This window comes from Oncorhynchus clarkii, chromosome 5 (assembly GCF_045791955.1).
Source record: "Oncorhynchus clarkii lewisi isolate Uvic-CL-2024 chromosome 5, UVic_Ocla_1.0, whole genome shotgun sequence".
Lineage (NCBI taxonomy): Eukaryota > Metazoa > Chordata > Actinopteri > Salmoniformes > Salmonidae > Oncorhynchus > Oncorhynchus clarkii.
Genome location: NC_092151.1, coordinates 75,395,788 through 75,423,063, shown reverse-complemented (window position 1 = coordinate 75,423,063; position 27,276 = coordinate 75,395,788). Strand labels below are relative to the sequence as shown.

The 27,276-nt window shown below is 40.9% G+C and overlaps 1 protein-coding gene across 5 annotated transcripts; it reads right to left on the bottom strand.

The window, feature by feature from the left end:
• Positions 1-4,733: 4,733 nt before the first annotated feature.
• LOC139409389 (volume-regulated anion channel subunit LRRC8C-like) lies at positions 4,734-27,162 on the bottom strand. 5 transcript variants are annotated; one of them, XM_071154479.1, is made up of 7 exons: positions 26,911-27,071; positions 20,580-20,725; positions 13,623-14,009; positions 10,687-11,294; positions 10,130-10,451; positions 9,687-10,049; positions 4,734-9,356 (listed from the first exon to the last, which is right to left on the bottom strand). In XM_071154479.1, exons 2-7 carry the CDS (start codon positions 20,715-20,717, stop codon positions 8,790-8,792), a joined length of 2,385 nt encoding a protein of 794 aa, XP_071010580.1. In that variant the 5' UTR covers positions 20,718-20,725; positions 26,911-27,071; the 3' UTR covers positions 4,734-8,789. The 5 variants fall into 5 exon arrangements, with proteins under 5 accessions (XP_071010580.1, XP_071010579.1, XP_071010583.1 ...); XM_071154478.1 differs by having other exon boundaries at positions 13,614-14,009; positions 26,911-27,063; XM_071154482.1 differs by lacking the exon at positions 20,580-20,725 and having other exon boundaries at positions 26,911-27,162.
• Between the last annotated feature and the right edge of the window lie 114 nt (positions 27,163-27,276).

Here is a 27,276-nt window from a genome sequence, read left to right as displayed (position 1 = left end):
CACAACGTGCCATTGGAACACAAGGGTGATGGTTGCTGATAATGGGCCTCTGTACGCCTACGTAGATATTTAATTGAAAAAAATCTGCCGTTTCCAGCTACAAGAGTCATTTACAACATTAACAATGTCTACACTGTATTTCTGATCAACTTGATGTTATTTTAATAGACAAAAAAATGTGCTTTTCTTTCAAAACAAGGACATTTCTAAGTGACCCCAAGCTTTTGAACAGTAGTGTACATTTAGGAGAATTTTATAATGCAACAAAATCCTTTTTTAAACTATAAAATAAAGTGTCCCTGCCGGACAAGGATTGTCTAATTTTGAAGGATATCTGAGCTATTTTCCTGGTGGTGTAAATAAATTGTGAATAATGATGAGTGAGAAAGTTACAGAGCCATGAAAATCATACCCCCCAAAAAATGGAGTCACAAACTGGATTTAGTCCTTTGGTGCTAGGAATATGGAACCAAATACTACACTTTTGACTACCTTTAGTGAATTTGTCCAAATACTTCTGGCACACACACAGTTAAAGGTGTAATCCATAAAATGTCCTGTTGCAAATCCATCCATTGACAGTAGACGACTTAAAACATTTTGGTTGTATTACATTGTCATCCAAAACTAATGTTGCATTGTTTGGTCTTCATAGGAGACTTAGGATCATTTGTTTTAGGCCTATATAGGTTAAGTAGCTTTCTCAACCACTCAAAAACAAAGTGCCCTTCAGGCAGCTCTTACTGTATACACACAGACGCTCCCCTGTGCTGCAGGGTAGGTTGATTCCTCAAGATCAAATGCACTGTACCTAGGAGCCATGGCATCTGGCTTTTACCCTATTTACAGAGGACCTGGTTCACTGCTACCATGCTTACCAAGCCGTTAAACACATTAAATAATGCACAGACTTCAAGGACGCCACAGTACACAGACATGGAAATATAGAGCTATTCTTCTAACACCTGCAGCAGGTAGTGTTATGGTTGGTACATGTTTTGACAAGCGAAGAGGAACTTGAAGATTGTCTGGCCAGGTAGCCTACTTAGCTGCAATCAGTCCATGACAAGCCGTGAAATTTCAAGGCATTCTTTTCTTACATCAGTCTCATGTTACATTCAATGACTGTTTTGCTTCTTTACCCACCAATTGAGGTATCTTTTGATTCGCGACCCTCCATAGCGGTTGATTGGTAAAAAAAACATACACTGACCAATTGGTATAGCTAATGCTGTGTCCTTATGCTGAATTTAAAAAAAAATGTTAATTGTAAATTCTCAAAGATTATAGGCTATTATTTTAAAATATATACAATACTAGTCAAAAGTTTGTACACATCTACACATTCTAGGGTTTTTCTTTATTTTTACTATTTTATACATTGTAGAATAATAGTGAAGACATCAAAACTATGAAATAGCACATGTAGTAACCAAAAAAGTGTTACACAAATCAAAATATATTTTATATTTGAGATTCTTCAAAGTAGCCACCCTTTGCCTTGATGACAGCTTTGCACACACTTGTCAATCTCTCAACTAGCTTCAAAAGGTAGTCACCTGGAATGCATTTCAATTAACAGGTGTGCCTTGTTAAAAGTTCATTTGTGGAAACTCTTTCCTTTTTAATTCCTTCTCAATAAGTTGTCTTCCTTCTCAATCAGTCGTAACTGCTGCTCCTGAGTGGAGCAGTGGTCTTAGGCACTGCATCATAGTGCAAGATGACTGCAGATGACTGCAGGCACTGCAGTCCTTGGTTCATATCCAGGCTGTTTCACATTCAGATGTGATTGGGAGTCCCATAGTGCGACGCACAATTGGCCCAGTGTCGTCTGGGTTTGGCTGGGGTAGGCCGTCATTGTAAATAAGAATTTGTTCTTAACTGACTTGCCTAGTTAAATAAAGGTTCAATTTTAGAAAATTAAAAATTGTGACAATGTACTGTGGGGTGGTATACAGAAGATATCCCTATTTGGTAAAAGACCAAGTCCATATTATGGCAAGAACAGCTCAAATAAGAAAGGAGAAACGACAGTCCAGGTTAGTCAATATGGAACATTTCAAGAATTTTTGAAGTTTCTTCAAGTGCAGTCGCAAAAGCCATCAAGCGCTATGATGAAACTGGCTCTCATGAGGACCACCACAGAAAAGAAAGACCCAGAGTTACCTCTGCTGCGGGTCTTAAACCTTTGACCGGTAGTGTATGTTAGAATGAAATGCTGTGTCTCTCAACATGAGGGTGGTGTTAAGAAGACAGATTTCAATTTCTAATAACATGGAAAATAAAGTAGCTATCTATCCTGTGGATGATTATTATCAATACTGTGCCTATGTGCCATTCAGAATGCCACTATGTTCTTTGTAACATGCCCTTCATAGAACAAGCCATGTTCGTGGGCCAAACAAATGCTGCATAGCACAAATATAGCCATTGTCTTGGATAGTCTTGGAAAGCACACATATAGCCATTGTCTCAGCTTGCCAGGAACATGGAACAAAGAGAGGTTGGAGCACTTCTGTTGAATGAACAAAAGCCAAAGTTATGAATCATTATTTTATTTTGGATGATCATTAAGAGTATTCAGTCAGATGTACGATCTTAATTTGAGCCAGTTTGCTATAGCAGGCAAATAATCTTACAGCAACAGGAAATGTGAACTATTATGTGGATTTTAATTAATGGACATTTATGTTGGGTTTGATAGATTTTTCGTAAGCAAAATTCATGTCTGAAATTTTAAGTGGATATTACAAACTTCAGAAGTATTTTAAAAACTCAAAATACACTACAAATTTAAAATGTCTTGGCTTCCACCATCTGTATAATCACAGCTCTATTTCTTTACGTTAATAGGCCTACATGTAGGTTACTGCACGATCAGTTCTTTGTCTCCTCGGTCCTGCCCCTCTGAAAGAATCTGCCTTGTCAATTCTTAATTATATAGAGTGTATTCATAAAGTATTCAGACCCCTTGACTTTTCTACATTTTGTTACGTTAAAGTCCTATTCTAAAATGGATTAAATTGTTTCTCTCCCCCCCCCTTATCAATCTACACACAATACCCCATAATGACAAAGCAAAAACAGGTTTTAATACATTTTCTCTAATTCAAACCGAAATATCACATTTACATTAGCATTCAGACCCTTTACTCAGTACTTTGTTGAAGCACCTTTGGCAGCGATTACAGCCTCATGTCTTCTTGGGTATGACGCTACAAGCTTGGCACACCTGTATTTGGGAAGTTTCTCCCAATTTTCTCTGCAGATTCTCTCAAGTTCTGTCAGGTTAGATAGGGAGCGTCGCTGCACAGCTATTTTCAGGTCGCTCGTCTGCTCCAGAGACGTTCGATCGGGTTCAAGTCCGGGCTCTGGCTGGGCCACTCAATGACATTCAGAGACTACTGCGTTGTCTTTGCTGTGTGCTTAGGGTCGTTGTCCTGTTAGAAGGTGAACCTTCACCCCAGTCTGAACCTTCACCCCAGCATGTTTTCATCAAGTATCTCTCTGTACTTTGCTTCGTTCATCTTTCCCTCGATCCTGACTTGTCTCCCAGTCCCTGCCGCTGAAAAACATCCCCACAGCATGATGCTGCCACCACCATGCTTCACCATAGGGATGGTATTGGCCAGATGATGAGCAGTGACTGGTTTCCTCCAGACTTGAAGCTTGGCATTCAGGCCAGATTTCAATCTTGGTTTTATCAGACAAGGGAATCTTGTTTCTCATGGTCTGAGAGTCCTTTAAATGCCTTTTGGCAAACTCCAAGCGGGCTGTCATGTGCCTTTTACTGAGGTGTGGCTTCCATCTGGCCACTCTACCATAATTGCCTGATTGGTGGAGTCCTTCTGGAAGTTTCTCCTATCTCCTATCCACAGAGAAACTCTGGAGCTTTGTCAGAGTGACCATCAAGTTCTTGGTGACCAAGGCCCTTCACTGACCAAGGCCCCTCCCTGACCAAGGCCCTTCACCCCCGATTACTTACTTCAGCCTGGTGGCCAGCTCTAGTAAGAGGTGGTTCCAAACTTCTTCCATTTAAGAATGATGGAGGCCACTGTGTTCTTGGGGACCTTCAATGCTGCAGACATTTTTGGGTACTCTTCCCCAGATCTGTGCCTCGACATACTCTTGTCTCGGAGCTCTACGGACAATTCCTTTGACCTCAAGGCTTGGTTTTTGCTCTGACCGTACACTGTCAGCTGTGGGACCTTAAATAGACAGGTGTGTGACCAAATCATGTCCAATCAATTGAATTTACCACAGGTGGACTCCAATCAAGTTGTAGAAACATCTCAATGATGATCAATGGAAACAGGATGCATCTGAACTCAATTTCAAGTCTCATAGCAAAAGGTCTGGATACTTATATACATGTGTAGAATTGCAGGAAATTAGCTTTAAAATATTTTGAACAGTATGGGGTTACATGTGTTGTGAGGTGGGGGTTTGTTACTACACTGCATAATGACAATATTCATCCTGACCTTTGCCACCTAGGAAATTTGTGTGACCAGACCTTCTCAAATAGTAATTGAGTTCCCCTTTAGTAAAGAATTTCCCTCAGACACTTGAACATGTCTATATTCAAAGCACAACACTGCCACCTAGGGTGCAACTTTGATTCCACACACAACAACAATACACTTGGTTTACTTTCTCTGAGGGAAACCAGGAGTGCAGCTATACATGAAATGGGATGCAACATGGTTTATAGGATAACACAGACTACAAAATATTTGTGCCACATTTAAAGCAGCTGCCATCTGGCTGTTTTTATTAATCAACATGAAGAACCAAACACAGCAAAGATGATCTGATAAAAAAAAACATGCACAAAAGATATGCCTTTTTATTATCTTTCACTCTTTACCATCTGTATTAATTTGGTTGGAATATTTAACATTAGAATATAACGCCCTAAATACGGTAGGGATACTGTTTTTATAAATGACGATAGCAGCTAACCATGGCACCTTTGCAGTGATCCACAGCTCTGATTATGATACACTGTAATGTCTAAGGCGTGGACTTTATTGTCCTCTCTATCTATAAGGCGTGTGCAAGGGGTTTGTGGATTGTAATAAAAATATGTTAATTACAACATGGCTGGTCTTTTTTAGCTTGTGTAAACTGTGACTAACTAAAACTAGCTATCCCTCCTGATAAATATGGTCTTGCCACAGGCTATTGACAAACAGTTACAGCTGAGTCCACATTTCACTTGTAGCCAACTACACTGTTATATAAAGTACTTTCATTATCCGAGTACTACATAATATAGAGACTGAGTAGAAAAGTTATTTCAAAAAACATTTTAGTATATCTATTTTAGAATATCTTTGGACAGTAAATTAAGTCCAAATATGAGGCCCTTCAGGATAATACATTCAATATTTTGATTCTTGTATATATTCAATCTTTCTGATTATAGGCCTACATTCTATCCAGTGTATGTTCATTGAAGCTTGTGCTAGACACTGCATAATACAGTATAACAAGTGTAATAAATAACAATATCAATAATACAAGAACAAGCAATCCTGTTGTTGAGTTCCTCTGATAGACAGTATACCTTAGCCTGGTCCCAGATCTGTTTGTACTATCATTCCACAAACATTATGTTTGGCATAAGACACAGAGTACAAGGAGTCAAATCTTAGCACAAATAGACTGGTAGCCAGGCTAAGTATTAGTGATGCGCGGGTTGACTCATAACCAGCAGTCCCCGTGGTTATATGGGTTTAGGGTCGTGAAATATTGTGGGGATGAAGGGTGGGTGGGTAGTGGGCGGCTTGATGAAAAAGAAAACAATGCTTAAAAAATCTGTAAATGTAACCTATCATTCTTGTGAAATGTATATCTATAGGCTACATTGACGTTTTTCTTTAATTATTTTAGGCTATCTGGCATTGGTGCATAAGCTTAATGTTTAGGGCCAAATAGCCTACACGCCAAAACCCAAATGCACTTGGGAATGGGCAGAAAAAAGTGAGCGTCTATCCATGGAGGCAAAAAGGACAATGTCAGACTTTAATTCAATAAGAGAAAAGCTGTGAAATGGAGAGTTGAAAATAAAGAGAAGAGAGGAACAGAAAAGTAATGTTTGGGAAATAATTGGTGAAGTGGTTAAAGAGGATGATAGCAGTGCTGGCAATGTTGTGTGTGATGATTGTGAGGCACTATACAAATTCCACAGTCACAAGACGGACTTCAAATAGGCCTATGGCACGTCAAGGGAACTGTAGCCTACTGTTCAGATGAGTTAAATGGAAACTGAATTCTGAACACTGACTGTAGGTCTATAACCTCTCACATAGACTTAATATTAACTCCTGCAGAATTAAGCATTTATTTAAGTAAAATGATACATCAAATGTAAGCAAAATTTGAACTCGGGAACAAGAGTGGAGAAATTAGATTTCTTTCTTTCAGCATCTTGAGAGAATGTGAATGCGCAGTTAGATAGTGTCTGTAGAGGTGATATCTTTATCAGCATCATAAAAGCTGACATTAAGCTATTTCAACCACATAAAATATGCATCCAAGCTGAACTGAAATCTTATCAGAAACATGTTGGGTCGTTTTCACACTTTTCTGTTTCCTTAGAACAGGTCAAACTGATGTAATTTCGAAATTTTGCACAGAGAATCTTTTTTTACCTATGTCAACTAGATTGAAGCATTATTTCTATCAATGTATCACATTATTCTGGTGATCAAAGGTTTATTTAGTCTTCTAGGGCAACATATCGACCTAATGACAAGTTGAATAACAAATAGCCTACAAAATGTTGGAAATTATAACCAGAAACTTATCTAAATCAGGCAAAAAAGAATCCTGCACCCCCTGTCAAATCGTTCCGACATCTCACACTATCCTACAACACATTTTTTTTATATTAACAATTTAGATTTTCACTTTATCACATATAGACGGGCGTTTGCGGATGGGTTATTAGCAATTGCGGGCAGGTGCAGATGAACAACGCCCCATTACAAAATATACCTTTCCTGTGACTAATTATATTGTTAAGAACCATTTAATTACATCACAAAGCTTTATTCCGTTCTGACATGAAGTAACACTTAGACATATTACTCAAAACATACACCCACAAGGCAAATGGGCCAGTGTTACCTAGTGTTGATTTTTCAGTGGAACATTTCTAGTGTTGATTCAGGAGTTAAATTAAATCTGAAATTAACACTCAGTAGTGTACAATAACCGCTGTGTTAGTGTTTATATCCAATGTTAAGTGTGAGAATGTGATTGTGTCAGTTTTACTCTGTGGAGAGTAAAACATTCCCAATAAAACCATGCCCATCATTATCACATTTCCCAGCATGCTCTACTGGAGGTAGTCATTTTTAGGAATGTTTTTAAAATCTGTGTTTTTGCATGTACATTGATTGATTAATATTATGGTACACAAATACAATTTTTAAATAACATACATTTTTCTCAACCAATCCAATCAGATGGATGCAATAAATGCAACTATTACTTAAATGGCTGTTCCAGTTTAAATGGTTTAGATAAGGGGTGGGAAACTCGGGCCCCGAGGGGCCTGATTGGTGTCACCATTTTGCCCTAGCTAATTTAGAACGTAATTAGTTTAATCAGCTGTGTTTGCTAGGGATGGAGGAAAAGTGTGACACCCTTCTGGATCCTGAAGACTGGAGTTGCCCATCCCTGACTTAGGCAGTCTCCTCACAATGTTCCTAACCCTTACAGTCATTCTGAATGATTAAAAATCTGCCTGGTTTCCTATAGGAATTACATCCCTTTGCAAGCCTGCATAATGTGACTTGCAGATGTGGCCTGTAAACCAGGATTGTCCTAGCACCACTGTTAGGGTAAAACTTGGCCATCAAAGTAATGCCTTATATATTTAATGTATTGTCCTAAAGCATTATATTTTAATGATAACATTCAGCCCTAGTGGGAAGTCCACAGGAGTGACATTAATAAATTCAACAACCATGTCTCTGTCACTAACAAATACTGTCATGGGTGGTAAATCTACAATTAACTTGAAAAGGCAAGGCACTGGGAAATTATATTGGAGGTGTGGCTTAGTTGAGGCATGGCTTTAAATTAGTTGTTTTTGGCACCCATGAATGGAAGTGTTGTATCAGTTTAAGTGGTCTATGGTTATACTTATTTAAGTTAGAATATGTCTTCTGCTAGTCCTGAAGTCTTTGTAAATGCTTACATAATAACAAGTAGCATTATAGACGTTATTATTATTGTAATCTCCTTAATCCAACACAAGCAACCTTGTCAACAGATACAGACCTCTTTGCGTAATGGTTAAAAAAATACTATATAAGGTGTTATTGCATAACACCATTCGTGTAAACTATATACACTTCCTAGTGTTAAAAATACTATATGAAGTGTTATTGCATAACACTAAAAGTGTTAATCATGTGGATCTGTATAGAAAAAAATGTCACTGTAAGTGTTGATTTAACACTGGAGAATATGCTGTGCATGAATATCACAATTTCCACCCCAGAACAATATACTGCTTAGAGTTTGATCATGATAAACTAAGTATACAGTAAAATCTACCATTTTGGTAGACTATGATTGTCAGATTAAGACAAGATTGGCATTTTATTTTTGCACATATAAGTAACTTGCTTTGTCCGAGCCAGATAGGCCCATAGGACAGGAGCCAATCTCCTGTTTTTGTAGTGTGAGGCAGCATGATGCACAAGTACACCCCCTGGACAGGATAATAATGTATCGCAGGGCCTTTTGCACAGATTCTGTAAGGCATTTCACTCAGCCTTCATTTTGTCTCTGATATCCGAAGGCAAGGTTTCAAACAGGACGTCCTCCACCACTAGACCGCCACGCTTCAACGCCCGGCAGAACCGCAGCTCTGGAGGCAGGAGCTCAAAATGGTTGCCCTTCAGTTCCAGGTGTGTCAATAGAACCAGGTATGAGATCTTTGGTGAGAGCAATGACAGCGTATTCTTGCCCAGCTTAAGGGTTTTGAGCTTCTTGCAAAAGAAGAGCTCGTCTGGGAGGTTATCAATCTTGTTGCACGTAACAGAGAAGTACTGAAGACTCTGTAGGACGCCAATCTCCGGCGGAATGAACCGGATGTCGTTGTTGGACAGATCCAGGTAACGAAGCTTGTTGCATAAGAACAGGTGCGAGGGCAAGATCTCTATCTTGTTGTGGCTGAAGTAGAGGCGCTCCAGGCTGCCAAGCTTCTTAATGTGCTCAGGGATGTAGCAGATACTGTTGTGCCAGAGTTTCAGGCACGTCAGCTTGTGGAGGTGCTGGCAGCTGACTATCTCCTCAATGGAGCGCAGGTTGTTTTCCTTCAAGTCCAACTCCTGTAGAGTTAGAGTTATACAAATGTATTTTAAGTGTCACTCCACAATATTACAGGAATTGGCAATACATATGACATATTTGAAGTCAAGAAAACAGCCCAGAAGAGAGTTAGCTGGAGATGCACCTTTAAGGCCCTTTGCTCAACTAGGAGCTTAAAGTCATTACATATTTAAAAACCACATTGTGGGCCACTCAGTGTGGAGACACTGTAGAGAATCGTACCAGACAGTCATAGTACTGTATATCAAGCCTGTAGGTTGACCATTCTAGATAGAGTTTGAGACACTGTAGGCGATCATAGCAGGCGGTCAAGGTACAGCATATCATACCTGTAGGTTCGTGAGGCTAAAGACAGCATGTGGGATGCGTTCCAGGTCACAGTGCACCAGCTCCAGTTCAGTCAGGTTCACCATCTTCTTCAGGTTGTTGAGCATCACCAGCTTGGTGCCATCGTTGTAAACGTACAGCCTCTGCAGGTGGCTGGACACGTCTACGATGGACTGGGGAATCTTTGTAAAGTTACTTTTGAGCGAGAGGGTCTTCAGATTCTTCAGCTCCCTTAGAGACTCCAGAACCACATTCTTAGAAGCGTCAGGACTCAGTGAGCCAATGAGATAGAGCTCCTCTAGATTCCGCAGGTGGTACAGCCAATGAGGCAGTTCCCTGCTGTCATCAAACTTTACCCTGAGCACCTTACATAAAGATAGAATGATACTTTATTATAAAAAATAAATAAAAACATGCCACACCAAAGACTACCAGAATAGCATACCTTAAGGTTATCCTTGAGGAAGGAAGTGGCTGTGGTGTGGCTCTTTAAGCAACACTGATACAGAGACAGCTCCTGGAGGTTTTCCAGCTGGGCGATGGAGGCTGGGATGGTTACGTTGTTGATGATCTCTAGCTTCAGGGATTGGAGCTCTGTCACCTCGAAGATGGTGTCCGGGAGCCCAGACAGCATGAAGAGCTGCAGCTCCAGTCTGTTGTTATGGTTGGTCAGCAGTCTCTGACGCAGCTTCTCTGGTGTCCACTCATGGTTCAGGTTCAGCTGTTTCAGTTTGTTCTCACTGACCTCAGACAGGAACACTGCAAACCTGAGAGAAAGAAAGAAGAAGAATACGTTATTGTCCAATGTAGACAGATATGCCATGGAAACTTCTTTTGTCTTCTGCTTTATTCCAACCCTGAATGGTTGGAGCAGGGGGTAGCCATACAACTGCACCCGAATGGTTTGTTTTACAATTGGAGGCATTACATACTTATCAACAGCAACGGAGAGCTGAATTACTTGAAACAATTTACAATTTTCAAAAAATATATATTTTACACCTTTTGGAGTACAGTGGGTCGTACTGGTCGATCATGTGCAGCATAAAGGCAAAGTCATTCTTCACATCTGGGATGTCATCAATTCCCGTTTCTTGCCGCACATATTCAAAGGAGTACTCCTTCAGTGAGCGGTAGAAGAGCCAGTAGGACGTGTAGAGGCAGGTGAATCCGTACACAGCCACGAAGCACAGGTAACAGTACGACAACTTAGAGAACAGGTGGGCCATGGTGTGATTACAGGAGAAATGCTTATATCCCGTCATGTCCTGTATGTCCACACTGCACTTCACTGTGATCTGCACCTCAGAGACTAAAGCACTGTTATACGCGATGATGAGGAGGAACTTGAACACTTTGAGAACAGTCTGACGAACATACATAACGTAGAGGATTTCCCCCTCTTCGACGTGCAGGCGGAACTTCTTCACCTTCTCAAATAGAGCTTTGGCCTGTTCTCCTTCCTTCTTATCCAGAGCGCTGGCTGTGGGCTTGTCCACTACGATCTTCTCTGGGATGGATTTGAGGGACTGGGTCTTCTCCAGGCTGTCCAGGTTCCCCTCTACAGACACGTTGAGGATCGCTTTGCTGGCACTGTTGTTCTTGTTGTCCTTGAATGAATAAATAAATAAATGTATTAATGAATGCATTTTATTTGAAATATTTCAAATATATCCAATACAGGGCTGTTTCCCGGATACAGATTGAGCCTAGTCCTGGACGAAACAGAATTTTGAAAGGAGATTCTCCATTGAGTTTTCAGTCCAGGTCTAGGCTTTATCTGTGTCCAGGAAACTGCCCCATAGTTTCATCAGCCATTTGACTGCAACAATACATACAGTTGAATTCGGAAGTTTACATACACCTTAGACAAATACATTTATTAAACTCAGTTTCACAATTCCTGACATTTAATCCCAGTAAAAATTCCCTGTTTTAGGTCAGTTAGGATCACCACTTTATTTTAAGAATGTGAAATAATAATAGTAGAGAGAATTATTTATTTCAGCTTTTATTTCTCATCACATTCCCAGTGGGTTAGAGGTTTACATACACTCAATTAGTATTTGGTAGTATTGCCTTTAAATTGATTAAATTGGGTTAAATGTTTCAGGTAGCCTTCCACAAAATTTCCACAATAAGTTGTATGAATTTTGGCCCATTCCTCATGACAGAGCTGGTGTAACTGAGTCAGGTTTGTAGGCCTCCTTGCTTGCACATGCTTTTTCAGTTCTGGACAAAAAAATTATTTGGGATTGAGGTCAGGGCTTTGTGATGGCCACTCCAATACCTTGACTTTGTTGACCTTAAGCCATAATGCCACAACTTTGGAAGTATGCTTGGGGTCATTGTCCATTTAGAAGACCCATTTGTGACCAATCTTTAACTTCCTGACTGATGTCTTGTGATGTTGCTTCAATACATCCACATAATTTTCCTTCCTCATCATGATGCCATCTATTTTGTGAAGTGCACCAGTCTCTCCTGCAGCAAAGCACTCCCACAACATGATGCTGCCACCCCCGTGCTTCACGGTTGGGATGGTGTTCTTCGGCTTGCAATCCTCTCCCTTTTTCCTCCAAACGTAACGAAGGTAATTACGACCCAACAGTTCTACTTTTGCTTCATCAGACCAGAGGACATTTCTTCAAAAAGTACGATATTTGTCCCCATGTGCAGTTGCAAACCGTAGTCTGGCTTTTTTTATGGAGATTTTGTAGCAGTGGCTTCTTCCTTGCTGAGCGGCCTTTCAGGTTATTTCGATATAGGACTCGATTTACTGTGGATATAGATACTTTTGTACCTGTTTCCTCCAGCATCTTCACAAGGTCCTTTGCTGTTGTTCTGCGATTGATTTGCAATTTTCGCACCAAAGTACGTTCATTTCTAGGAGACAGAATGTGTCTCCTTCCTGAATGTGGTACTTTCAGGCGTTTGGAAATTGCTCCCAAGGATGAACCAGACCTGTGGAGGTCTACAATTGTTTTTCTGAAGTCTTGGCTGATTTCTTTTGATTTTCCCATGATGTCAAGCAAAAAGACACTGAGTTTGAAGGTAGGCCTTGAAATACATCCACAGGTACACCTCCAATTGACTCAAATTATGTCAATTACCCTATCAGAAGCTTCTAAACCCATGACATAATTTTCTGGAATTTTCCAAGCTGTTTAAAGGCATGGTCAACTTAGTGTAAGTAAACTTCTGACCCACTGGAATTGTGATACAGTGAATTATAAGAGAAAGAATCTGTCTGTAAACAATTGTTGGAAAAATGACTTGTGTCATGCAGAAGTATATGTCCTAACCAACTAAAACTATAGTTTATTAACAAGAAATTTGTGGATTGGTTGAAAAACGAGTTTTAATGACTCCTACCTAAGTGTATGTAAACTTCCGACTTCAACTGTACATTTATACACTGCGTGTACAAAACATTATAAGCACATGCTCTTTCCAAGACATAGACTGGACCAGTTGAATCCACGTGTAAGCTATGATCCCTTGTTGACGTCACTTGTTAAATCCACTTCAATCTGTGTAGATGAAGGGGAAGAGACCAGTTAAAGAAGGATTTTAGAGCCTTGAGATAATTGAGATTGTGTATATGTGCCATTGAGAGGGTGAATTGGTAAGAAAAAATAGTTAAGTGCCTTTGAACGGCGCACCGGTTTGTGTCAAGAACTGCAACACTGCTTGGTTTTTCACGCTCAACAGTTTTTCGTGCGTATCAAGAATGGTCCACCACCCAAAGGACATTCAGTCAACTTGAGATAACTGTGGGAAGCATTGGAGTCAACATGCATCAGCATCTCTGTGGAGGGGTGGGTTCAACTCAATATTAGGAAGGTGTTCTTAATGTTTTGTACACTCAGTGTACATAGAAACATATATACATTCTAACATATAGTACATACTGTACAAACACATACCAACAATACCTTCTCCTCTGGGTTCTCTCCAGACACCTCGGACAGAGCTCTGGTAGTCCAGGGGGAGTCAAAGCACTTTCCCAAGATGGAGATGAAATGCTCTATCTTAGAGCTGGAGCCTGGGAACTTGAACCAGAAATTGCTACACACCATGAAGATGAGGGTGTGTATGAGGACTAGGTAAGGGAAGTACTTGGCGTACCAGTGCAGGGCTTTCTCGTAGCACATCTGGTTTATGAAGCTGTACTGTTGAAGGTCCAGGTTGGTTTTCAGGCCCATCATCTCATGCACATCCTGCGACACAACAGGTGAGACCAGCTCGCTTTTATTTGGTAAGGGTATTGTTTGGTTCATTGATATTCTCTGTGGAAGGCAGATGATTTTGTCCTGCACCACCTGAAAGAAAATAAATGTGAAAAAAAACATTCACAATAAAGCAAGCAACCTTAATGTAAGATGACAATAGAACTGTCAAACAAGACCCAATGATGGCAATATATGCACAATATCACAATAACTGAGTAAAACAGTTCTGCAATATTGAAATTCTTCACTGATTGTAATTTTCCTAAGATTTTATTAGGCACATTTATTTTTTTGCTCTTTTTTATTTTTTAATAATGAGCTAACCCACTAGGCAATTACATTGAATCAACATGAAATAGATGTCGAACTGACGTCTGTGCCCAGTGGGAAAGTGAGTACCATTTCCAATGAATTCATTACAAAAAAGTACATTATAGTAACTTAGATACAATGATAATACAAACAACAGAGGGGGATATCGGATGTTATTTCTCATTTCCTTCTGTGACAACATTGGTAGGACTGTGACTCAGACAGGAAATGACCAATTTGTGTTTTAGCCACCGCAGACTAAAGAGGGAGTCAGACTGATTGTAACGCAATGCAATACTGTACCACCAAATTATATGTTATTCTTTGACCTACCATTGCACTTTTATAACACTTACAACATTACCAATTGTTCTACTGCAATTATAGACTGATCATGAATGTGGTGATGTATATAGTTTATTTTTCTTCAGCTTTGTAAATATTTGCTTTTCTTATGAGCCAGACCAGTGATATAGCCTAAATACCATGTGGACTGTGTCTGGAAAATTTGTCTAAAGAAAATGCCTGATCAGCTGGAAAAGGGGGAAGCTCTCTCTCTTTTAATGCAGGACGGGAGAAATTAAAAGTCAGACTTGCTGAGTACAGTGGTGTGTCTTTGGCATCATTAAAAGTGGTGACTGTTATTTTATCAAATCAATTCTCTGTAATTATTATTACGTGATTCAACTAATAATGTAAATGTAATTAACTAGGAAGTCGGGGCACCACGGAAAATCTTCAGATTACAAAGTTATAATTTTCCGAATATTACTTCAGATATTTTAATATCTGATCAATTAGTCTTCTATTAAATGAATTATTATTTACCTCACGTCAGTCTCATTCCAAACATCGTAAATTGTTTGTTATCTGCATGAACCCAGCCTAAACTATGAATTATCCATACACCTGTCACGCTCGTCGTAATGAGTAGACCAAGGCACAGCGTGAGTAGAGTTCCACATATTTTAATAAAATGAAACTCACCAAAACAATAAAGCACAAACGAAACGTGAAGCTACTGGTGTGCACTCAGGCAACTAAATGTAGACAAGATCCCACAAGCACAATGAGGACAATAAGGCTACCTAAATATGATCCCCAATCAGAGACAATGATAAACAGCTGCATCTGATTGGGAACCATATCAGGCCACCATAGAAATACATTTCACCTAGATGACCCACCCAAGTCACTATCACACCCCAACCAACGCAGAGAATAAACAGCTTACTATGGTCAGGGTGTGACAGTACACCCCCAAAGGTGCGGACTCCAACCGCAAAACCTGACTCAATAGGGGAGGGTCCGGGTGGGCATCTATGATGGATGACACAGGCCATTGGGGGTGGCTCCGGTGCGGGGCACATCACCGGAAGCTCCGGACCGTGGATCGTCGCCGGAAGCTCCGGACCGTGGATCGTCGCCGGAGGCTCCAGACCCTGGATTGTCACTGGAGGAACCAGACAGTAGATCGTCGCAGGAGGCTCTGAACTGAGAACCCTGTTGAAGGCTCTGGACCGCCGACCGTCGCTGGAGGCTCCGGACCGCAGACCGTCTCAGGAGGTTCCGGACCGCAGACCGTCTCAGGAGGTTCCGGACCGTAGACCGTCTCAGGAGGTTCCGGACCGTAGACCGTCTCTGGAGGTTGCGGACCGTGGACTGTCGTGGAGGTTCCGGACTGTGGACCGTCGTGGAGGTTCCGGACTGGAAACTACGCCGGAAGCTCTGGACTGGGAACTGTCGCCGGAAGTTCTGGACTGGGAACTGTCGCCGGAAGTTCTGGACTGTGGAGCCACACTGGAGGCCTGATGCGTGGTGCCAGCACTGGTCGTACCGGCACTGGTGGTACCGGGCTGGTGACACGCACCTCAGGGCAAGTGCGGGGAGGAGGCACAGAACGTACTGGACTGTGGAGGCGCACTGGAGGCCTGATGCGTGAGACTGGTACAGGTGGCACCGGGCTGATGACACGCACCTCAGGGCGAGTGCGGGGAGGAGGCACAGGACGCACTGGACTGTGGAGGCGCACTGGAGGTCTAGAGTGCAGCCCGGCAAGTGCGGGAAGCTGGCACAGGACACACTGGGCTGTGAAGGCGCACTGGCGACACAGTGCGTAGAACCAGCGCCGGATATCCTGGACCGAGGAGACGTACTGGAGACCAGGAGCGCTGAGCCGGCACAATCAATCCTGGCTGACTGCCCACTCTAGCATGGCAACTGCGGGAAGATAAAAAAAATCCAGAAAATCACATTGTAGGATTTTTAATTTATTTATTTGCAAATTATGGTGGAAAATAAGTATTTGGTCAATAACAAAAGTTTATCTCAATACTTTGTTATATACCCTTTGTTGGCAATGACAGAGGTCAAACGTTTACTGTAAGTCTTCACAAGGTTTTCACACACTGTTGCTGGTATTTTGGCCCATTCCTCCATGCAGATCTCCTCTAGAGCAGTGATGTTCTGGGGCTGTTGCTGGGCAACACGGACTTTCAACTCCCTCCAAAGATTTTCTATGGGGTTGAGATCTTGAGACTGGCTAGGCCACTCCAGGACCTTGAAATGCTTCTTACGAAGCCACTCCTTCGTTGCCCGGGCGGTGTGTTTGGGATCATTGTCATGCTGAAAGACCCAGCCACGTTTCATCTTCAATGCCCTTGCTGATGGAAGGAGGTTTTCACTCAAAATCTCACGATACATGGCCCCATTCATTCTTTCCTTTACAAGGATCAGTCGTCCTGGTCCCTTTGCAGAAAAACAGCCCCAAAGCATGATGTTTCCACCCCCATGCTTCACAGTATGTTTGGTGTTCTTTGGATGCAGCTCAGCATTCTTTGTCCACCAAACACGACGAGTTGAGTTTTTACCAAAAAGTTCCTATCCATATGATATTCTCCCAATCTTTTCTGGATCATCCAAATGCTCTCTAGCAAACTTCAGACGGTCCTGGACATGTACTGGGGGACATGTCTGGCACTGCAGGATTTGAGTCCCTGGTGGCGTAGTGTGTTACTGGTAGGATGGTAGGCTTTGTTACTTTGGTCCCAGCTCTCTGCAGGTCGTTCAGTAGGTCCCCCCGTGTGGTTCTGGGATTTTTGCTCACCGTTCTTGTGATCATTTTGACCCCACGGGGTGAGATCTTGCGTGGAGCCCCAGATTGAGGGAGATTATCAGTGGTCTTGTATGTCTTCCATTTCCTAATAATTGCTCCCACAGTTGATTTCTTCAAACCAAGCTGCTTACCTATTGCAGATTCAGTCTTCCCAGCCTGGTGCAGGTCTACAATTTTGTTTCTGGTGTCCTTTGACAGCTCTTTGTTCTTGGCCATAGTGGAGTTTGGAGTGTGACTGTTTGAGGTTGTGGACAGTCGTCTTTTATACTGATAACAAGTTCAAACAGGTACCATTAATACAGGTAACGAGTGGAGGACAGAGGAGTCTCTTAAAGAAGAAGTTACAGGTCTGTGAGAGCCAGAAATCTTGCTTGTTTGTAGGTGACCAAATACTTATTTCCGCCATAATTTGCAAATAAATTCATTAAAAATCCTACAATGTGATTTTCTTTATTTTTTTTCTCATTCTGTCTGTCATAGTTGAAGTGTACCTATGATGAACATTACAGGCCTCTCTCATCGTGGGAGAACTTGCACAATTGGTGGCTGACTAAATACTTTTTGCCCCACTAATTATATTAATTTAAATGCTAATCCTTTGCACACAACGCTCACTCATTCGGGAATAATTGCAATCAATATATATTACGCCTATGTGTCGTTGTGATCTTCTCTGTTGGAATCCGGTCCATCTGCTGGAGAGTTAATCCGAGTCTCTCTCTCGCTTTCTGTTTCCCCGAAGATCAAAGTCATTCATGGTTAGAATGGATACTTCAGAGTACCATTCAGAAATGTTGTCAGAGAATAGATGTTTTGGCGGTTGTCTGTATTCTCGTCCCAGGTTTACATCATGTCTAGCTGCAGACTAGTAATCAGTATCTAAGATTTGCTCTTATTCTGTAGGGATCACTAGTCTCAGGGTTTAACCATTTCCAGCCGTGTAGCCAATGCTCCACGTGGTATGGTAATTTAATAACTATTCGCAATCAAATCTCACGCTGTGGATTTGCTTAGTCTTGCTACTCAAACCTGTGCCACCTCAGCTTACACCGAGGTATGCGTAGTCTGAAGAGGATTTCCTCAGGAGGGGGTTTTATTCGTAACAATAGGAAAGGGCTGTTCCATGACGCCAGATCATGTCTGTGCTTATGGGAGTGGGCCAATGACTTAGTTAAACTTTAAAGGGAATACAATTCTCTCACATTAAAGGTTTAACATCACATTACTCTCTCACATTAAAGGTTTAACATCACATTACATAATTTCACAAATAGTTTCATGTTTACTCATTCATTTTATACAATAATTAGATGCAAACACCATAATTGAGAAATGTACACATTCAGAGATATAGTTATGTGTGTTTCCTGTCGTTAGCGAGGTCACGAAATGAAACACACTCAACATAACTGTCCTTTAAGTGTCCACGGACTCTTCCCACATTCTCACAAGTGGACATATAGTTTCATTTTCACATTTTGGGAATTTATTAGTTCAACCACATGAAATCCTTTGTTCACTCTGTGGTCTCTCTTTCAGCATGGCCAGGGGGAGATAGTCTCCGCCAGGAATTTACGACCTGAGATAACAGAACCTGGGTGTAGGAGAGAGTGAGAGGGGGAAGCCACGATCTATACCCAGAAAGAGCCACGTCATGACAACAGAGAGCAGCAGAATTCTACACACCCTGGTCATCTCTCTCTCTCACACGCACGCACGCACACACACACACTTCTCTTTCTCACTCTCCTGATCTCACTCTTGATCTTTCTCTTCTTTTACTTTCTCTCCCTCTCTGTCTCTCTCTCTCTCTGTCCTGCTCTCTTTCTCTCTCTGTCTTTCTTTCTTTCTCTCTCTCTCACCTTCCCCCTTACCGTTCATCTACATCCGGTAGCTACACTTGTGTGTGTAAAGCTAAAAAATGTCCCTTTGGCAGAGCCAGTGTTTACCTCCACTACTGTAAACTGAGACAAACAATCCCATAATGCCAGGAAATGTATTAATTAGGGACAGTGCTGTCTGCTTTGACTAGGCTGCGGTTCAGTTCACCATGTAAACTACCAATGTAAACTAATGAGGGTCATCAGATGGGTCATGTTTGGAAATCACCCACTATTTACAAACTGTGAACACAGTTTTTCTAAATAGTCATTATTTTTGTAATGATCCTTCCCTTGTTTCAAGGGACAACACGGAATATTCTCACCCCAATAAACAAGTTCCTGTCAATGGTGTTTTGGGCTTTTCTAAAAATAATGACTTATAATCTACAGGGGTTTAAAAGAGGAGAAGAATAGCGGCTCGGGTTAATCCTTACAATTTCACGTGGAAAAACATGATTTCACTGTGTAGTTTCATGTTATCACATGTTGCTTCACATGTTGTCACATGTTATAACATTAACTTCACATATAATCACATGTGACCAGATCAAAATGTGATTGAGGAACACTCACATGTGATCATGTGAAATTCATGTTTTTTTTTTCCATAAGGGAGGGTTTCACCCTCTCTCTGCAGCTGGTCAGAGTCGTGAGGGGAAGGGAAGTGACAGGCCACTGGTCGCTGGAATCATGGCTGTGTTCCAGATGGCTCTGGACAAAAGAAGTGCACTACGTATATAGGGAATAGGGTACCATTTCGGATGAAGCCCATGTGTTTATGAAGACGTGGTGAGGCAGGCGGGAGACATTTTTGGTGCGCAGTGTCTGTGTGAGTGTGTGTATGTGTGGAGTGCAGGAATGTTTTCCCCTTTCCGTTGGTAAACTTCCACTATACTGTGCAACTTACATGAACCCAACACTGGGCTGTTTGTGACTACAGGACAGGACACAGTAGATCTACAGAGCAGTGAATCAGCAAGTTACTTTAAAGGCTAATATCTGCTATAACATCCTAACTACACAGCACACAAGGCATACTGTGTGAATTACAACATATTTCTCATTATGACATCAATTCAACCACTTTTGCCCGACTAGGTATAGGACTATGCTACAATATAAAGTTATAATGTGTATGCACATTGTTCATTAGATAGTCAGGCCTTTTGGACACTCTGAGGCGGGGAAATCAGACATTGTGAGGTTTGAAGATACTGACCTTGTACTGTGTATCTGAACACTCAGATCATGAGCATGATGACAGAGAGGTAGTGTGTGCACTAACCTGTCATGTGCATCCGAACACTCCGATCATTAGCATGACCACAGAGAGGTAGTCTGTTCACTAACCTGTAGGGTGCATCCGAACACTCCGATCATTAACATGACCACAGAGAGGTAGTCTGTGAACACATCCCACCAGGGCTTCAGAACCCGGAATGCTGGCTCCTGCTCTGAGAACTGCCGGAACTCCGTCACAGGAATCATGGCTCCCGCTGAGACAGAGATTTAGGGATTGTTTGCAAACAATGTATTTATAAACAATGTATGGCTTCAAAATATATTTAGTCCTTATATGTGCCAATCTTTACAATCAAAGCTCCATTTATGAATTTAAAAGTGGTTAAATTTCTCCATCCTCATCCATTAGATTTTTATCAAACCAAGTGGCAGGGCTGCCTTTTGGTTGAAAAAAAAGTCTAGAAGCTCCATTTAAATGGCCTTGTCACTTTCCTGGAGGATGCTGACCTACTGTATATGTTCAACATGGCCAGCTTCCAGACTAGTTGAACACGCAGGGGGAATTGTAGGGGGAAATGTAGCTAGCCTTCACAAGACAATACTTGGAACTAATAAGGTTTCCTTTGTGTGTGGGGTTTGGGTGAATTAAACTCTGCTTGCTGTCATGCTGTTAAACATGAAAAGAAACCATGTGGCACCTACACCTGCGTACATGAACATGTGTGTCAATTCGTACTGGTGATACTGTTAATGATTTGACTGTACAACAATAAACCGAGGCATGATTTTGGCAGTTGGTCTAGATCAAAACTTCATGGCTGGCATACACTAAACAATCTGCCTGTTGGATAACTGAATCATAACATAATATATAGAGCCATGCTAGTAGCATCATCAAGGCCTTATAAGCACCTCTCTCTCTCTCATCAACAACATCTGAGTCAGAGGAACATTCTTCAACATTAAGAGAAAAGGATGTCAAATGTTTTTCCTATGATAATCTCTTATTTTGGAAAGTTATTTCTTGAAGCATGAGTATGATTCTACTCTGTTTGCACAGTAATGAAAATGTAAAACAATACAACCAGAATAGTAACCCACTGGGCACAAACTGGTTAAATCAAAACTGATTACATATACAAAAAATCATGAAGGTAATGGATTATCAGGAATTGTTGTCTTTTTTTCACCCATCTTTTACCCTAAATCATATAAGATGGTTAACATTTATGTTGATTTCATTTTGACTTGACGTTAGTTGACAACTGAATGAAATGTAAAACAAAACTAGACGTTGAACTGACATCTGTGCCCAGTGGGAAGCATTTACATTAGTTGGCCTATATAGTTTACTCTGTAAAATGTCACATTTACATGATAAAGTATGTATATAGGCTACTTACGTATAAATATATGTATGTGTATAAGTATGTATAAGGAAACAACTAAATAATGAATAAATATATCATATTCTAGAAGTTAGATATACTTGACTCTGTTTGTTTGTCGATGGTTTTAATTTTGTTCTAAATTCATGTACAGTATATACAGTCTTCAGCACTAAACAACCACACAAGCATATAGTCTATCAAAACATATCTCAAGAGAGCTACAGCTAAATATGTGAGACTTTTAATAACACAGCTGCACTGTTTAGATAGACCACCGTACTAGAAACAAACAACCATCTTTAACCAGAGTTGGAAAGCCTAAAACTTTGTCTCAAAGTCACAGATATACTGGTTTTACTGTGGAAACTAGACCTATAGTGTCATCTCTATTGTCCTTTTATTGTCCTACAACTGAACACACTGTTCCATTGAGGAGTTCCTGAGATATGGAAATAATGCATGTACGTACTTCGACATTAAGGGTGGAAGAAAGTTCAGGTTCAATACAATTATTTTTAACATGACACTTAACTTGTATTAATGGAAATGTATACTGAGTATACCAAACTTTAGGAACACCCTCCTAATATTGAGTTGCCCCCCTTTTGCAATCAGAACAGCCTCAATTTGTTGGGGCATGGACTCTACAAGGTGTCGAAAGCATTCCACAGGGATGCTGGCCCATGTTGACACCAATGCTTCCCACAGTTGTATCAAGATGACTGCATGTCCTCTGAATGCCACACAAACACAGTCCATCCCTCAATCCGTTTTGTCACCAAAGCCCCATATACTACCCACCATTGCGACCTGTACGCTCTCGTTGGCTGGCCCTCGCTTCATACTCGTCGCCACTGGCTCTATGTCATCTACAAGACTTTGCTAGGTAAAGTCCCCCCTTATCTCAGCTCGCTGGTCACCATAGCATCTCCCATCTGTAGCACACGCTCCAGCAGGTATATCTCTCTAGTCACCCCCAAAACCAATTCTTCCTTTGGCCGCCTCTCCTTCCAGTTCTCTGCTGCCAATGACTGGAACGAACTACAAAAATCTCTGAAACTGGAAACACTTATCTCCCTCACTAGCATTAAGCACCAACTGTCAGAGCAGCTCACAGATTACTGCACCTGTACATAGCCCACCTATAATTTAGCCCAAACAACTACCTCTTTCCCTACTGTATTTAATTTATTTATTTATTTTGCTCCTTTGCACCCCATTATTTTTATTTCTACTTTGCACATTCTTCCATTGCAAATCTACCATTCCAGTGTTTTACTTGCTATATTGTATTTACTTTGCCACCATGGCCTTTTTTGCCTTTACCTCCCTTATCTCACCTCATTTGCTCACATCATATATAGACTTGTTTATACTGTATTATTGACTGTATGTTTGTTTTACTCCATGTGTAACTCTGTGTCGTTGTATGTGTCGAACTGCTTTGCTTTATCTTGGCCAGGTCACAATTGTAAATGAGAACTTGTTCTCAACTTGCCTACCTGGTTAAATAAAGGTGAAATAAAATACATTTAAAAAAGTATCTCAAAGCTTAAAACTCCTTCTTTAACCTGTCTCCTCCCCTTCATCTACACCAGTGGTTCCCAAACTTTTTATAGTCCTATACCCTTCCAAACAGTCAACCTCCAGCTGCGTACCCCCTCTAGCACCAGGGTCAACGCACTCTCAAATGTTGTTTTTTGTCATCATTGTAAGCCTGCCATACACACACTCTGCGATACATCTATTAGACATAAGAATCCGTGTGAGTTTTTCTCACAACCCGGCTTGTGGGAAGTGACAAAGAGCTCTTATAGGACCAGGGCACAAATAATAATATAAAAATCAATAATTTTGCTCTTTATTTAGCCATCCTACATATAAAACCTTATTTGTTCGTCAAAAATTGTGAATAACTCACCACAGGTTAATGGGAAGGGTGTACTTGAAGGGTGTGTTATTTTGCCCATTTTAATATTTTATTTTTATTGGTCAGTCTGAGATATGGCTTTTTCTTTGCAACTCTGCCTAGAAGGCCATCATACCGGAGTTGCCTCTTCACTGTTGATGTTGAGACTGGTGTTTTGCGGGTACTATTTAATGAGGCTACCAGTGGAGGACTTGTGGGGCGTCTGTTTCTCAAACTAGACACTCTAATGTACATGTCCTCTTGCTCATTTGTGCACCGGGGCCTCCTACTCCTCTTTCTATTCTGGTTAGAGCCAGTTGGTGCTGTTCTGTGAAGGGAGTAGTGCACAGAGTTGTACGAGATCTTCAGTTTCTTGGCAATTTCTCACATGGAATAGCCTTCATTTCTCAGAACAAGAATAGACTGACGAGTTTCAGATAAGAGCTCTTTGTTTCTGGCCATTTTGAGCCTGTAATCGAACCCACAAATGCTGATGCTGATACTCAACTAGTCTAAAGAAGGACAGTTTTATTGCTTCTTTAATCAGAACAACAGTTTTCAGGTGTGCTAACATAATTGCAAAAGGGTTTTCTAATGATCAATTGGCCTTTTAAAATTATAAACTTGGATTAGTTAACACAACGTGCCATTGGAACACAGGAGTGATGGTTGCTGATAATGGGCCTCTGCACACCTATGTAGATATTCCATTAAAAAAATCTGTCATTTCCAGCTACAATAGTCATTTACAACATTAACAACCTCTACACTGTATTTCTGATCAAAAGTGACTTCAAACTCTTGAACAGTAGTGTAAGTGCTCTACAATAGTATGGGGCTTGCCTGTCTTAGCTACTCGGTAGCTCACCATATAAGACGCTTCTAGCATCTTCTTATTAATGGTATCAGTTGCTTTCATACATGTCTTACTCGGAAGTCGTCTTTATTCTCGCTCAAAAAACTCCTGTGGCTTGTTTTTCAAATTGTCATGTTTCGTTTCTAAATGTCTGCGCAAGAGTGAACATTTCCTGCGACAGAGTAACGGTTAATGTGATTGGATGTTAATTATTTGACTAGGTTACCTGTATTTGCGTAAGGTTTTGTATTTATTTTCTTAGTCAACCTTGTGTTCTGTTTCGTTTTGTTCTTGAACGTAGCCCTGTCTTTCATTTTTATTCATTGATTTCACCTGTGTTAGTTACTCACCTGGTCTCATCAGCTCCTTATTTAGTTCAGTTCATTCTGTTTGTGCCTTTGTGAGGTATTGTTCGTTTTGACTCTACTAAGCCTTTTCCTGGGTCGTTTGTGAGAAGCAGTTGTAGCCTTCAGTCCTAGCTTTGACTCACCTGCCTGTTTACCTACCTGTGAAAGACCATTGCCTGCCTGTGACCACGATTCCTGCCTTCTGCGAAGGTGAAATTAACATCTGTCGCACTCTGCGTGTGAATCTACACCTTTTTCTCCCTGAGTATTCATTACAATTTTTAATTGTGCTGTTATTTAGCTGAACACTCGCCCAAATGTATAGCCCCGGTGGAAAATATAAATGCACTGTTTGAAAATGTGTTTAAAAAATGTGAATCACATTTTTATTTGGCGTTTCCCCCGACGTCATTGTACCCCAGTTTGGGAATACCTGATCTACACTGACTGAAGTGGATTTAACAAGTGACATCAATAAGGGATCATTGCTTTCACCTGGTCAGTCAATGTCATGGAAAGGACAGGTGTTCTTAATGTTTTGTATCCTCAGTGTATATTGTATAATACAAATGTATATGAAGTTCCAATGGGTATAAGGCATTAGTAAACACTCTGTATCGGTTTAACTCCAATCAACTATAGTGGGAAAAACTGTACATAGCCTTTGATCATTTTTTACAAATGATTCCTCCCTAGCCTAGATAAGTTGTTTGCTTTGTCAACTCAGTGAGCTGGCCTGGATGTCTGGGCCGCCTGGGTTTTATCCTTTGCCTGGCTCTTCCTGACAGGAAACTCTGCAAATCTCCAACACTGACTTATTGGGCCTGCCCAAAACAGACTATGACTGTGTCCCAAATGGCACCCTATACCCTATATAGTGCACTACTTTTAACCAGAGCGCTCTCGGGATACAATATATATAGGGAATAGGGTTCCATTTGGGACAGACATGAATGCTTGGATAGATCACACCCAGTCCCCAGTCAGTCCCAAGGATAACACATCCTGTCCAAGATGGGTTTATTAGTTAGGAGGACCATGGAAAAACTATGTAGAAAATATTAGACTCCAGGGTCACTTTGAGAGAATAGGGGTGATTGTAACAATAGGTCTTAAATGATAACAATAACGTCAGACTTATGTAAGTGACTTGGGACATCTTTTAATAACTTGTACAATGAAAATCCCAAATGTCTTATACTACCAGTATTATTCAACTACATACTGCATACTGCATGCGGAGCCTATCGTTTAACCTTAGCCGACTTCTCTTAGTTCACCTTCAAACCACATAATAGAAGGTAACAACATTGCATCTCTAGATAAGATTAAGATAAATATGACACCATCCCCAAAAAACAAAAAACAAACCATTCCCTCTCCACAGGGTACTGACAAGCTCAAGGGTTTAGTATTAGGGTATACAGTATATGGCTAATCTATGGTGTGAATTATCTGTCTTCCATAAATAGGCACTCATACTGCTAACCAGTTATTCGTATGGAGAATAATATTGAATAACTATTTTTCATCTTCTTTCCTTTTTGGGAAGAGGGGGGAGGGGATGGGGGAATAGGTGATATCATTATCCAAACTTGAGAAATTCCCACCACGTTTCATATTTCTAGCCTTTAAACAAAATAATAAAGCCTATGTGTGGGTTTAAATCTAGTTGAGTTACAGTACATGGCATATGCCTAACTCAATGTTAGCATTATTCAGAGGCAGTGTCAGCTAGTGCAGGAGGCTCGGGTTACATGGGCTATAGACAGGACAAAGTTAAAATGTATATTTATATTGCTATGCAAGCATGGCAACAATGTGTAGGCTAATTTACAGCAAAACCCGAATACAATGTAACTAAATATGCGCTATGAAAACAACATGTACATTTATCATCAATCATGTAAGAATACAATAACAAAATGTGCCTTACCCTAGTGATATCCGCCTGACAGCCTAGATTCTATAGCGGTTTGTCGATGGATGTTTTTTAGGGCAGCAGCGGCAATCATGTCCTTGTGGATCTGGTGTGGTCCTCAGCTTTCCGTTATTTCTGACTGCAAGCTAGTTCAATGTTCCTGTTTGTGATGCACAAAGACTATAGCCTACTGACTGACTGACGCGGTTTAGGGCGGGGACTAGCCGGTAAACGTTTAGGGCTAGTTTGAATTGAAGAGGGTAGTCCATAAATGCAGACGAAGGATATCAAGGAAAAGCTCTGTTTTGAGGGACGGTCTAAGATCCCTCCCAATATGTTCTCCAATCTCATAAAGCATTTGGCTCAGTGCCATTATCCTCG

Bases quoted from the DNA above. Each gene is read 5' to 3' on its own strand.
- LOC139409389 (XM_071154478.1), bottom strand. From the start codon at position 20,717: ATGATTCCTGTGACGGAGTTCCGGCAGTTCTCAGAGCAGGAGCCAGCA. The intron at 14,010-20,579 runs GTTAGTGAACAG...ATTTTCTTTCAG, and splicing joins TGTTCGGATGCACCCTACAG to GTGGTGCAGGACAAAATCAT. The intron at 11,295-13,613 runs GTATGTGTTTGT...TATTCATTCAAG, and splicing joins CAGAGGAGAAGGTATTGTTG to GACAACAAGAACAACAGTGC.